The 14228-nt window shown below is 44.4% G+C and overlaps 1 protein-coding gene across 9 annotated transcripts in view; it reads left to right on the plus strand.

The window, feature by feature from the left end:
• NCOA2 (nuclear receptor coactivator 2) overlaps positions 1 to 14228 on the plus strand; it is a 161817-nt gene that overhangs the window by 135509 nt on the left and 12080 nt on the right. For 6 of the 9 annotated variants that reach the window (XM_073679407.1, XM_073679408.1, XM_073679410.1 and 3 more), the window contains 8 exons: positions 1184 to 1399; positions 1593 to 1719; positions 1809 to 1986; positions 2099 to 2383; positions 3364 to 3453; positions 3775 to 4228; positions 7170 to 7344; positions 7476 to 7674. In XM_073679407.1, the coding sequence (XP_073535508.1) occupies positions 1184 to 1399; positions 1593 to 1719; positions 1809 to 1986; positions 2099 to 2383; positions 3364 to 3453; positions 3775 to 4228; positions 7170 to 7344; positions 7476 to 7674 (1724 nt within the window). The remainder of the gene's footprint in view (positions 1 to 1183; positions 1400 to 1592; positions 1720 to 1808; positions 1987 to 2098; positions 2384 to 3363; positions 3454 to 3774; positions 4229 to 7169; positions 7345 to 7475; positions 7675 to 14228) is intronic. The other 3 variants (XM_073679412.1, XM_073679413.1, XM_073679415.1) reach the window with 3 other exon arrangements.

Below are 14228 nucleotides of genomic sequence, written 5' to 3' on the forward strand. Positions count from 1 at the left end.
AGATGCCTCGAGGGTAACTGCTTGCTGATCATCACGTTGTAATAAGTGTCATCTGCCCATAGACACAGGTGTATGGCTAGGAGTAGTCACAGGTCATCATGCTGACCGTCCGCGAGTCTGCCCATAGACACAGGTGTATGGCTAGGAGTAGTCACAGGTCATCATGCTGACAGTCCGCGAGTCTGCCCATAGACACAGGTGTATGGCTAGGAGTAGTCACAGGTCATCATGCTGACCGTCCGTGAGTCTGCCCATAGACACAGGTGTATGGCTAGGAGTAAACTCAGGTCATCATGCTGACAGTCCGTGAGTCTGCCCATAGACACAGGTGTATGGCTAGGAGTAAACTCAGGTCATCATGCTGACAGTCCGTGAGTCTGCCCATAGACACAGGTGTATGGCTAGGAGTAAACTCAGGTCATCATGCTGACAGTCCGTGAGTCTGCCCATAGACACAGGTGTATGGCTAGGAGTAAACTCAGGTCATCATGCTGACAGTCCGTGAGTCTGCCCATAGACACAGGTGTATGGCTAGGAGTAAACTCAGGTCATCATGCTGACAGTCCGTGAGTCTGCCCATAGACACAGGTGTATGGCTAGGAGTAAACATAGATCATCATGCTCACAGTCTGCCCATAGACACAGATGTGTGGCTAGGAGTAAAAACAGGACATCATGCTGACAGTCTGCGAGTCTGCCCATAGACACAGATGTATGGCTAGGAGTAGTCATAGGTCATCATGCTGACAGTCTGCGAGTCTGCCCATAGACACAGATGTATGGCTAGGAGTAGTCATAGGTCATCATGCTGACAGTCTGCGAGTCTGCCCATAGACACAGATGTATGGCTAGGAGTAAAAACAGGACATCATGCTGACAGTCTGCCCATAGACACAGATGTGTGGCTAGGAGTAGCCACAGGTCACCATTCTGACAGTCAGTGTGTCTCTTCTGACCTAAGTCTGTTTTATTGGTAAAGATGTTAACCAAGTGTGTACATTTGTTCCCACCAGCAAATATATATTTGGTGTTTCCGTATGATTACCTCACTCTAACACTGGCCATAGTGAGCGTGCAGCTATGATTAGGTGACGCAATCCGCTTCTCAGCCTTGTCATAAGGTGTACCTTTCTGTGTTAGACTTAAAAAGTAAGAATTACTAAAAGTTTTGGATATTTTTCAGGAATGATAGGTGGAAATGGCCCAAGGCCAGCTTTACAGTCACCAGAGTGGGGTTCACAGACATCAAATCCCGTGAGGGCAACCTGTCCAACAAGTGGCAATGCCATGAGCAGGCCAATGCAGGGCATGATTCGCAGTCCAACCTCAAATATTCCAATGAGGCCCACCAGCCAGTCATGTCCGAGGCCCATGATGCAGTCCCCTGTTATGAGTATGGGTAAGTCTAACTGCTGTATAGCGACATCCATGTATTTTAATAATCTTGATAAAAGACTGATTATTCCAGGTCCTATAGCCACACACTGTATCGTCTGGTAGGAGTAGATTGCATACTGATGCTGGATAGCAAATCCAGCATTTATCAAAAACGCACGGTTATAAAACAATACAAATTTCTTTCTTCGCTTCAGGAACTTCTGATCTGGACATGAACCTGACCGGACCACCATATACCCAGCAGCAGGCGCCTCCGAACCAAACCGCTCCATGGCCTGATAGTATTTTGCCTATTGATCAAAGTTTCAACAATCAGAACAGGTAGGCCTCTAACAAGCCCAGTCTGATGTGTGGCCATAATGTGAGAACCTTGTGTCACGGTTTTCCTACTTGGTATATGATGCCTTCAGTTTTGTCATTTGTAGGCAACAGTTCAGCTCAGCGGAAGACTTACTTTGCCGACCACCTCCATCCGAGTCTCCAAATGAAGAGGGGAACCTCCTTGATCAGCTTTATATGGCTTTGCGGAATTTTGATGGTTTGGAGGAGATTGACAGAGCGCTTGGAATTCCAGAATTAGTCAGTCAGGTACATTCCTGGTTACCAATGTCATTTTTGTTTTAATCATTTTCTTATTTAGATATAATATGTATGGCTAAGGGCTGATTGTAGTTAAACAGACCTTGTGTACTTTTTTCAGAGTCAGAGCGTTGATCCAGAATCTGCGTTCGTTAGTCAAGACTCAAATTTGATCATGGATCAGAAAGCGCCTCTCTTTAACCACGCTTACACTGCTCAAGGACAGATGGCTCAGAATAGCTATGCTCAAATGCCAGATCCAAACTTCCATCCTATGGGACAGCGTCCAAACTATGGGATACTGCGCATGCAAACGCGGCCTGGGCTGAGGCCCACCGGGATGGTACAGAACCAGCCAAACCAGCTAAGGCTCCAGCTGCAGCATCGGCTACAACAGGCACAGCAGGTACCTTTATGCCACCTTTTAGTAGGAATACGTGTTGTACTTGCTCTTATCTTGTGTCCCAGTAAGTTTAAAGGGAATCTGTCAGGATCAACGCTCCTAAGCCGTCTATATGGGCATTTAGGTCATAGAACGATAGATAAAAAGATATCTTGATAACTGTGATCTAATTGCATTCTACCTGAAAAATCCATGTTTTTCTTAATTTGTAAATGACCTGTAAAGATCTATTGGCCGGACACAGATCTCCCTGAGAATCTGCCGCCAGAGCTTATTGTAAATAATGGGGCGTTATTAGTGTGTGACATGTAGATCAGGAGAGCAGACTGTCAGTCATTACATGTCTCACACTGGTAACGCCTCCTGTCATTTATAATAATCTCTGGAGTCAGATTCTGTGGGAGATCTATATCCGGCTCATAGATCTTAACAGCTAATTTACATATTAAGAAAAACGTGGGTTGCTCTGGAATAAGACATCGGATTGCAGATATCAAACTATAATTTTGTTCACTTTCCTATAACCTGCATGCCCATATACACAGCTTAGGAGGGTTGATCCTACTGACAGATTCCTTTAAAGAGATATAAAAAAGGCTTCGAAAAACAAAAGCAGAAAACCCCAGAATTCTCCCCTGCTGCTCAGGCGGTTCCCTTTGGCTTGGTGTTTAGCTGGCAGACGTAATCAGGCTAGCCACAGTAGTAATGGCGTATGTACGACTGAAGGCCGCTGAGGCCAAGCTGTGAAGGTCACATGGATGTATGGCACGTGATCACTGCAGCAAAGTAGACAGAAACCGGCGTGTACCACCAAAGCCACAGCAGTGGGTGACTTACTCTGGGAGTACTTATTTATGTTATGTTTAAGTAAAATGAAGAACACATGTAAAGCGCCATGGAATAAATGGCCCTATAATAATAAAGACGTGTTGTGCAATGTGCATTGAAATTGTTCCTGACCTCAGTATTTCTTTGTTTCCTAGAATCGGCAACCACTAATGAATCCTATGAATAATGTCTCCACCATGAGTATGGCTATGAGGCCAGGAGTACCAGCACAGATGAGGGAGCAGGTAACGCGCAGGGCATATTGTAGGCTCAGACAGGCTGTAAGGAGCAGCACGTAATGTTACTCCTCATACTCATTATGCTGTTTGACCTTTACTTGCGACCTCTTGTAGTATATGGATTGTAAATCTTACAAAGGATTCATAGTCTTGACTTGTTTGGAGAGTAGTTTTATGCTTGTTACGTGGAGTAAGTATAAAGTACCCGCATATCCATGTTATAGTTCGTATTTAAATATTAAATAGTGTAAATATTAACTTTTTTTTTTTATGTTTGTGTATTAACGTAAAATCCAGTTTTGTAATTTCTGCCAAATGTGTTTGCAGGGACCCATCAATGCACAAATGATGGCTCAAAGGCAAAGAGAGATCTTGAGTCAGCACCTACGGCAAAGGCAGCTTCAGCAACAACAACAGCAGCAGCAGCAAGTGCAGCACAGGGCCATGATGATGAGAGGACAAGGACTGTCTATGCCACCAAACATGGTGGCTTCTGCAGCCATGTCAGGATCAATAAGCAGCCCTCGGATACCACAAGCCAATGCACAACAGTTTCCTTTTCCTCCGAACTACGGTACTGGAATTCCATCCCCACCACCTTTCACCAGTCCTTTCTCCCCAGTGCCCCCCAGCCCTGGGTCACAGTCGCTCTCTCACAGCTCTTTGCATGGCTCCCAGATGAATCTGGCTAACCAAGGGATCATGGGGAGTATGGGAGGACAGTATGGCCCTGTCTTGAATCCCCCAATTCAGCACAATGCCTTCCAGTTTGCCAGCTCAGGTACCACCTTCCACTTTTAAGTGCAGGTTTTGCTTAACCTCTTTAGTGTCGCTAGGCCTGCAACCTATTGCTAAGCAGTACATTGCAGTCCAGCCCCTTACTTATGAAGGGGTTTCCAGTATCCGCAGTCTTCATAGGCTTGACGAGTTCTTGGAAGTGACTGGGTGGCAAACAAATGAGCCAGTCTTCGCACAATCGTCTTTTCACTCTTATATGTGCTACAATCTGGTTTAGTCCTTACTGACCGAAGCCTGCTTCATAAGCTTGATACCTCTGGATCCCAGTAAATTAATCCCATCTGCTTTTATATTACTTTATCCTACAGAAAAAAAACATTTGAAGTAGGCAGTGTAAGTACTTTCGGCATTTACAAGAGTGAAAATATTAAAAATAAATCTCATTATTCTCTTGATCCCTGAGATGTTGAATTATTTAACTGCATGTGAATACTAACATGTCATTAACATCCACTGACCGATCTAATACATCTCTTAGGTTTATTTTAACCTGTGATTATTAGGCCAGTACACCGAATTTGCCAAGCCTATAAACATAAATTAGCTTTGTCATTCCTGTGCTTGTATGAAGCTTCTTCTGCAATGTTTCTGTTGTTCACCTGTCCTCTGCTTAGATCATGTCTACATCTTTTTACATGTTACCTCCGTGTCTTTTTTTGGCTTGGCTTTTTCATGTGTGCTTCATTTTCCATTCTGAATGTTTCATGTTGTTATTATGGGATATATTGTCACCACCTATCATATTAGGACTAGCTGACAAAGCAATGGCTTCTAATTCTGTAGCACCACAGCTGAGGGGGCTACATACAGCTGGCAACATCACTATGAGGGGGCTACATACAGCTGGCAACGTAACTATAGGTTGGTGCCAGGCTGTGTACCCTGTGCACTGCAAATTGTCCGCTCTGCCACATCAGTGGAATCAATGCCAGGGACATGTGATGTAGGGCTTGTGACTAATTGTGATTAGGGGCCAAGGAACTTCAAGAAGTATTTGAAAGTTTTGCCCTATTAATGAGATTGATCGCTGGGGGTCCAACCGCTGGGACTCCACAGATCTCAAGAACCAGTGCTCTGAAAGCTCCATGTGAATGGAGCGGTGGATCATGCACACCTCCACTTCAATCATTCGTAATAGGACCACCAGAGTTAGCGCTGCGTTCGACTGGTTTTCTAAAATAATGAAAGGAGCGGCAGTTCACATCATTGAGTTCGGCTCCATTCATACAGTGCTCTTCAGAGTCCCAGTACTCAGGATCGGTGGGGGTCCCAGCTATCAGATCCCCAGCGATCAGGAGAATGGTCTCTATTCCATGGATCGGGTATAACTTTCAAACTTGAGAATACCCCATTAAGGTAACACCTCTGCATGCAGTGCTGTGATAGGAATGCCTCTCTTATTCCTGTTTTATACTTTATGCATAGTTGTGGATTTAGGTAGGTCATATACACGTGCACATCCAGTAGCCCTTAGATGCAGTAAATTAAGACTCTTTCATTTTAAATGAATTTGGTTTATAGGTAAATAAGTAAGCGCAACTGTGTCTATATTTTCAGTCCAGAAAAAAATTAAAAGGGTAATCCAACTCTCCTGTATCGGCAGATGAGCTGGGCTTGAGACATCATGTCTACATACATCTGCTGGGTTGTGGGCGCTAGCAGTCCTGGCCTATTAATTTGGGCAGTTTTGCGATACCTGCTGCTTGCGCTCACAACGCATTTCATATATCTGTATATGTGACCTCATGAGTTAGATTACCCCTCTATTAGGAATCTGTCAGCTGCTATGACCCTACCAAAAACCAGGTCTTGCAATGTCGGGTTTAAAGGGACTCTGTCGGTACAAAATGACTGTTCAAACCAAGAGCAGGTGTTGAGTGCACCCTTAGTGTGGCAAACATTTAGGTACACCTTCCCACCTTCTTGTTTTCCCTCTATCTCCACCCCTCTGTGGCTTTTTAAAGTCAGAGTTGTCAATCAAAGAGGAGGAGGGGTGGAGATCGTGCCTGTTTTTGATTTGGACAGTCATTCTGTACAGACAGAGCCCCTGTAAACACATCAACGATCGGGCACCACACACTGATTAGCAGGCAAGTGCCCATTAGGTGTTCATAGAGCCTAAAGTGTGAATCTGAGCCTCCCTCACCTTCCCACCTTAATGTGGCAGGCCCCTGCTCCACAACGCAGGACACATCAGGCACAACTAGTTACACCAGTAAAAGCCACAGGAGGCTTTACAGCAAAAGAGTCAATACTTCAGATTTTCAGAATCTCATAGATGACCCTTGGCTGCTAATTTGCATTTTTAGTTGTTTTTTTTTTCAGCCACGTGATAGGCGATATAAATATGTTTAAAGCAAAACTGCTACCAGATTTCAAATTACAAGTTGCATATATAATTAAATAGATCTCTTAGACTGAATGAGCCTTATGTACTTACTTTGAAATCTATGTCAAAATGCCTACATAATCCTATTGTTAAAAGGAGCATTTTATCCCCAGTCCGCACTTCTAAAATGCTCATTTTAATATTTGTAAGGGAACCGTTCAAACAGCATTGTCCAGTTTTTCTGACAATGCTGTAAGTACACCAGTCTCAGCAGGTCTAAGAATAATGTAAGCAGTTTGTATCGTGAAATTTGGTGACCAAATTCTCTTTAAAGTATACTTGACAGGGGTGGGCTCACCTCTGTGGGCAGAATTTCTCCCGGCTATAGTTTACAGAGGATGAGATTACTCTTCACCCGTTCACTATGGGCATGCATTCATACATCTCTCACAATATCTCACCATTCCTGCTGCGCTTTGGGGTCTGGCGTGTCTCTAGTTGGCATTAGCGGGTGCTGTACAGTGCTGGCCTTTCTGTTTGATGTGTTGCCTGCCATGTGAACTTTCACTGAAGTCTAAATGAATGTATTCTTTAGGAATGAGCCAGCAGTCAGACCCTGGATTCACTGGGGCAACTACTCCTCAAAGCCCAATTATGTCACCCCGAATAGCCCATAGCCAGAGTCCCATGATGCAGCAGTCACAAGCCAACCCAGCGTACCAGTCCACTGACCTGAATGGATGGGCACAGACAAGTAACGGAGGAAACAGGTATAATGTCAGGATACTTGTACACGTAATTCAAATTTACTTTCCAGGCGTTCGTGTCGTAGTATTAACAGATTCTTGATTTGATATTGGCCGTGATACTGTAGCGTTTATATTGCTGTTTTATCTTTTAGTATGTTTTCACAACCATCTCCACCACACTTCAGTCAACAAGCTGGTGCTGGCATGTATAATACCAATATGAACATCAACGTGTCTATGTCATCCAATGGCAATGTGATGAGTAGCATGAATCAGATGGCTGGACAGATCAATATGACTTCAGTGACCTCTGTGCCTACATCAGGGCTGTCCTCTATGGGTCCAGAGCAGGTAAGCACAATGCATTCATTTTTTTGTACTGCCATTCAGGATCCCTAGTGATCCAAATTAGTTGGATGTACATGTACTCCCAATTTGATCAAGACCATGACATCGGGACAATATTGTATCTTGGCCCTCATGCAGGTGCTTGCATTATAGGAGCGCAGTTGGGTCGTTCACTATTTGTCTGGCAACAATGACAAGCTATTGTCACATCCAGGATACAACAATATAGATTTACAAATATGCTGAACTTTTTATGTGATTACATCCATATATGCCTAAACTGTAAAATGGTGTTCTGAAATTCTAAAAATAATTTTGATTAAAAACAATGTATAGATTGCAATCATAGTTCTATATAACACTGTGTGTTGTGGAGTCACCTTAGTATTCTGGAAGGTATTTTCTTACTTAATGATCCCACTCTGAGAGGATTCAGTCTTTTTTCCAAACCATCTACCTGGGATGGATATGATTAAACAAGTAGAATAAGAGAGAGGCAATGTGTGAAAGTGGTACAGAGAAAATGTCATAAATAATCTACATCCACTACTGGCATAAAATGTGGAAGCAAGCCATTATAATACTATAATCTATGTCATTTAAAGGTAGTAGCAATATGTATGAGTTAGTATCTTCCGAGGTTTCCTCAACATAAAACATAAATAAATTGCCTATAAGTAGCTCGGCTTACTGTGACCCATATGGAATATATTAATTATATAATAAGGCTAAGTGCCCACGATGCAGAAATGCTGCATATTTTTTCCGCTTCTCCCTGGCAGGAAAAATGCATGCGGTTTTTACATGCGTTTTTCCCGCCAGGTAGAAGCGTTTGTCAAGCGTTCTTCACATGCATTTCTGCATTCGGGTTATCGAGTGCTTTTCCAAGCGATTTTAGCATCACTTGGAAAAGTGCTTGACAACTTGGTCACACTATATAAATCCATGCAACCGGCATGAATTTATAGTAGTGTGACCAAGTTAGTTAAAAAAAAAAAAAAAAAGAATAAGAATGGTAAAAAATAATAATAAAAAGGATTATACTTACCTAGCGATGTCCTCCTGGTGTTTTCGCCGCTGCGTCCGGTGTCTTGCACTGCTCGCGGTGGTGTGAAGGACCTGCGGTGACATCATTGAGTCATGTGACAGGTCACATGGCTCAATGACCTCATGGCAGGTCCTTCACAACACTGCGACCCATACAGCCGACCAGACGAAGGGGAGAAAACACCGGGAGGACATCGGAAGGTAAGTATAATCTTTATTTTTTATTTTAAATTCTTTTTTTTTTTTTTTTTTTTTTAACTGTTTCTATGGTACCCAGGTCTGGATGAGAGTCTCCTCTCCTCCACACCCGGGTACCATCCGGACATTGAACCGTGTGATATCCGCTTATGCAGATGCAGTGATGCGGATGTCACGCGGTCCAATGCAAGTCAATGGCGGCGATTACGCTGCGTGTCCGCAAAATTAATGGACATGCTGCGGATTTTTGAGCACAGTATAAATGCTGCAGAAAAATCCGGAGCATGGGCATTGACATTGCGGCATGTCATGGGGGACGGATTACCAAGCGTTTCCCAAGCGTTTACGCTGCGTAAATTCCGTAGCATAAATGCTTGGAAAATGCTTCCTGGGCACGCAGCCTAACCGTCTCTGCTGCCCTTACAGGAAAAAGCGAGTTTTTGGTACTTGTGGAAAAAATGCTCAATAGTAAGAATGCCAAAAAATAGAGGTGTTAATAGTTTATTTTTGTCAATTTAGCAAAGTGAATGAACTAACAAGAAATCTGTATCAAATTAAAGGGAACCTGTCACATCCTAGCTGCCCTCTAGAGTGCCCCCATAGCGTTGTTAGTGATGCAATGTGCATCACTAACAAGCTGATTTAATGAAAGGCAGGTAGGATCTAAGTATATTAAACGTTATAAAATCATTATAGCTGCACCAGTTTTCATGAAAACAGCTCCCTGCACATTAACCCCCGAAATGTTGCGATCGAAATCGATCGCAGCATTCCGGTTGCAAGAGGAGGTAAGACCTATACTTACCTTCTCTGCCGGCATCCAACTGCGTCTGAGTCCGGTCCCTGATGTTGTCATTGTTATCCGATGTCATCATGACAACATCCGGGTCACCAGGAGGCAGGAAGTTACTTTGGTCATGCGCAGTGCACGACCAAAGTAATTTCTCCCTGTGCAGCGCTGACAGGCTGCATAGCACAGGGATGGTGCTGCATTCCTGTGTTATACAGCCGATCAGGCTACAAAAAGTGAAAGTCCCATAGTGGGACAATGTGTAAAAGAAATAAAAATGTCAGGAAGTAAAAAAAAAAGAAAAAAAATTGTAAAAATATAAAAAAAAAAAAGAAAAAAATAATAAAAAAATATATATTGTACCCATAAATAAATTAAATAAATAATCTTATGAAAAAAATCAGGTTGTGCTAGAGTTAGAGTTGGGTTAGGGTTGGGTTAGGGTTAGGGTTGGGTTAGGGTTGGGCTAGGGTTAGGGTTGGGCTAGGGTTAGGGTTGGGCTAGGGTTAGGGTTGGGCTAGGGTTAGGGTTGGGCTAGGGTTAGGGTTGGGCTAGGGTTAGGGTTGGGCTAGGGTTAGGTTAGGGTTAGGTTAGGGTTGGACTAGGGTTAGGGCTAAGGCTAGGGTTAGAGTTGGGCTAGGGTTGAGGTTGTGCTAGGGTTAGGGTTGGGCTGGGGTTAGGGTTGGGCCGGGGTTAGGGTTGGGCCGGGGTTAGGGTTGGGCCGGGGTTAGGGTTGGGCCGGGGTTAGGGTTGGGCCGGGGTTAAGGTAGGGTTAGGGTTGGGCCGGGGTTAAGGTAGGGTTATGGTTGGGCTAGGGTTAAGGTAGGGTTATGGTTGGGCTAGGGTTAAGGTAGGGTTATGGTTGGGCTAGGGTTAAGGTAGGGTTATGGTTGGGCTAGGGTTAAGGTAGGGTTAGGCTTGTGTTGAGGTTGGGATTTTTTCAGAAGTAAAGAAAATAAATGATGACGATATGGCGACTAATGTTGAGCGCAAGTGCTCGCTACTTGAGTTTGTATCGGGTGCTCGGGTATGCACCGAGTATAGCGGGTGCTGGAGTGACATTCTCGAGTCTCCGCCCCAAATGTTTTGCAGCTGTTATATAGCCAAAAAAACCTCGCGGGGATTGCCTGCCATGCACGAGCGATCCCCGCATGTTTTTTTTTTTGGGTGTCTTAATAACCTTGAAACATGCGGGCGGGGACTCGAGCATGTCACTTGAGCACCCGCGATACATGGTGCATACCTGAGCACCTGATGCAAACTCAAGTAGCGAGCATTACTTGATGACCTAATGTTATCAAATTCTGTGTCGTACCTCTGGGTTCAAAATGTTCACTATACCCCTTGATAAAATCCTTGAGGGGTCTAGTTTCGAAAATGGAGTCACTTGGGGGTGGGGAGGAGGGAGGGGGGGGGGTTTCCACTGTTTAGGTGCATCAGGGGCTCCCCAAACGCAACATGGCATCATCTAATTATTCAAGAAAATTTTACATTCAAAAAGTCAAATGGCGCTCCTTCCCTTCTGAACCCTGCCGTGTGCCCAAACAGTGGTTTTCCCCCACATATGGGGTATCTGCGTGCTCAGGAGGAATTGCACAACAACATTTAGGGTTCATTTTTTAATGATACCCTTGCTAAAATAAAAAAATTGGGGTCTAAAGTAACATTTTTGTGAAAAAAAATAAATGTTCATTTTTTTCTTCCACATTCCAAAAATTCCTGTGAAGCACCTAAAGGGTTAATATGCTTCTTGAGTGTGGTTTTGAGCACCTTGAGGGGTGCAGTTTTTAAAATGGTGTAATTTTGGGGTATTTTCTGTCATAAAGACCTCTGTCACTTAAAATGTGATCTGGTCCCTAAAAAAATGTTTTTGTAAATTTTGTTGTAAAAATGAGAAATCGCTGCTCAATTTTTAACCCTTATAGCTCCCTAACAAAAAAAAATTTTGGTTCCAAAATTGTGCTGATGTAAAGTAGACATGTGGGAAATGTTATTTATTAACTATTTTGTGTGACATATCTCTCTGATTTAAGGGCGTGGAAATTCAAAGTTTGAAAATTGTGAAATTTTCTACATTTTCGCCAAATTTCCATTTTTTTCACAAATAAGTGCAAGTGATGTCGAAGAAATGTTACCACTATCATGAAGTACACTAAGCTTTTACACAATACTGTATTTATCCTTTTGCTAAGCTGTTTACCCTGCCATTCACAAATGGGACAGGATGTTCAGTGTGACAGGTTCACTTCATTATTTTGGGGAAGAATTAAAGCCCTGAAAGTGCTCTGACGCCCACACGGATGAATCATAAAATGAATTGACATACCTTTGTAATGTGGATGGGATGATGGATGATGACTTCGATTCATACCTGTTGAAAAGTGATTTTTTTACCTTTTAGTAAATCCCTCTTTAGTGACACAAAAAAAAGATTGTTAACCCTTCAAAGCATTGTTCAGTTTGTTTGACAAGTGATGTCTGTTCTGAATTATCAGCATGCAGAAGTGATAAGATGAATGTACATAGGTTATTTGCACGTACATTTACTTTATGTGACAGCCATGTTGTAAATGGCTTTGGGACTGTAATGTAGGTTCTTGGCAGTGTAGAGTGCTTGATTCATGTGTTCTCTGCCTGTAACTACAAAACGTGACCCTTGTCCTCCACACGCCCATTTAACGAATGGCAGAAATTCTATGAATAATTGAATATTCTGCTGGAAAGAGTAATGGTCGTGAGATGACTTCACAAACTTTAAACTTGCACTACAACCAATTAACCTTAAGTATATGGCTGGTCTGTGTAGCCTTTCTCCTCTTGGGCTTAGTACTAAAAGCAATGCCATGTTTACTGGGGTTCAGCTGCTATGATGTCAGCCTGGGCTTCATACAACAGCACACGTTATGCAATAACTGCATTTCATACTCACAGAATACTGGTAAATGGCAATGTTTGTTGCCGTATATACAGTCAGGACATATAGTGCCTTACTTTCACCAGGTATACTTTCCTAGTGGAAAGGATTCTGCACTTCGTATTACAGCTGCCAAAAGAACTGAAGCTTCAGGGAGCAGACGATGAGTTCCCTTTACTTGTCTAGATGGTAAATAAACCATTATCTACCATACATTATCTGCCATACTATACTAAAATGCCTGCATCTTTACATGTAGAGAGGTCACCAATCCTTTGGCTGCCAGCTTCACTGCTGCATCACACCAGACTCTAGACTTATACCATCATTCGGGGGCCGTACAAAAATATCAACTTGATAATGATCCTGATATATTGGGTCAAATAGTTAATTAACTCACCCATAATATGATGGCTGGAACTGCTTCACATCACATGGGTGACACTGGGGCTGGAGAATACACATCCCGTGGGAGACGCTGGGGCTGAAGAATACGCATCACGTGGGAGACGCTGGGGCTGAAGAATGCGCATCACGTGGGAGACACTGGGGCTGGAGAATGCGCATCACGTGGGAGACGCTGGGGCTGGAGAATGCGCATCACGTGGGAGTCTCTGGGGCTGGAGAATACTCATCACGTGGGAGACGCTGGGGCTGGAAAATGCGCATCACGTAGGAGACGCTGGGGCTGGAAAATGCGCATCACGTGGGAGACGCTGGGGCTGGAGAATGCGCATCACGTGGGAGACGCTGGGGCTGGAGAATACGCATCACGTGGGAGTCTCTGGGGCTGGAGAATACTCATCACGTGGGAGACGCTGGGGCTGGAAAATGCGCATCACGTGGGAGACGCTGGGGCTGGAGAATACGCATCACGTGGGAGTCTCTGGGGCTGGAGAATACTCATCACGTGGGAGACGCTGGGGCTGGAAAATGCGCATCACGTAGGAGACGCTGGGGCTGGAAAATGCGCATCACGTGGGAGACGCTGGGGCTGGAGAATGCGCATCACGTGGGAGACGCTGGGGCTGGAGAATACGCATCACGTGGGAGTCTCTGGGGCTGGAGAATACTCATCACGTGGGAGACGCTGGGGCTGGAAAATGCGCATCACGTGGGAGACGCTGGGGCTGGAGAATGCGCATCACGTGGGAGACGCTGGGGCTGGAGAATGCGCATCACGTGGGAGACGCTGGGGCTGGAGAATGCGCATCACGTGGGAGACGCTGGGGCTGGAGAATGCGCATCACGTGGGAGACGCTGGGGCTGGAGAATGCGCATCACGTGGGAGACGCTGGGGCTGGAGAATGCGCATCACGTGGGAGACGCTGGGGCTGGAGAATGCGCATCACGTGGGAGACGCTGGGGCTGGAGAATGCGCATCACGTGGGAGACGCTGGGGCTGGAGAATGCGCATCACGTGGGAGACGCTGGGGCTGGAGAATGCGCATCACGTGGGAGACATATTAAGGTTGTATATTTACAGGATCTATTATGGATTGCTAAGCTTTGCAACCCCAAGTTTAGAAAGAATCATCTAAATTCTGATGTTTTAGGATATGGGCACGAGTTCAGTATTTGCAGCAGAAAAATCTTCAAATACTGATG

This window comes from Phyllobates terribilis, unplaced genomic scaffold, assembly GCF_046119375.1.
Source record: "Phyllobates terribilis strain yellow unplaced genomic scaffold, ASM4611937v1 Scaffold_4__5_contigs__length_816908805, whole genome shotgun sequence".
Taxonomy (NCBI): Eukaryota; Metazoa; Chordata; class Amphibia; order Anura; family Dendrobatidae; genus Phyllobates; species Phyllobates terribilis.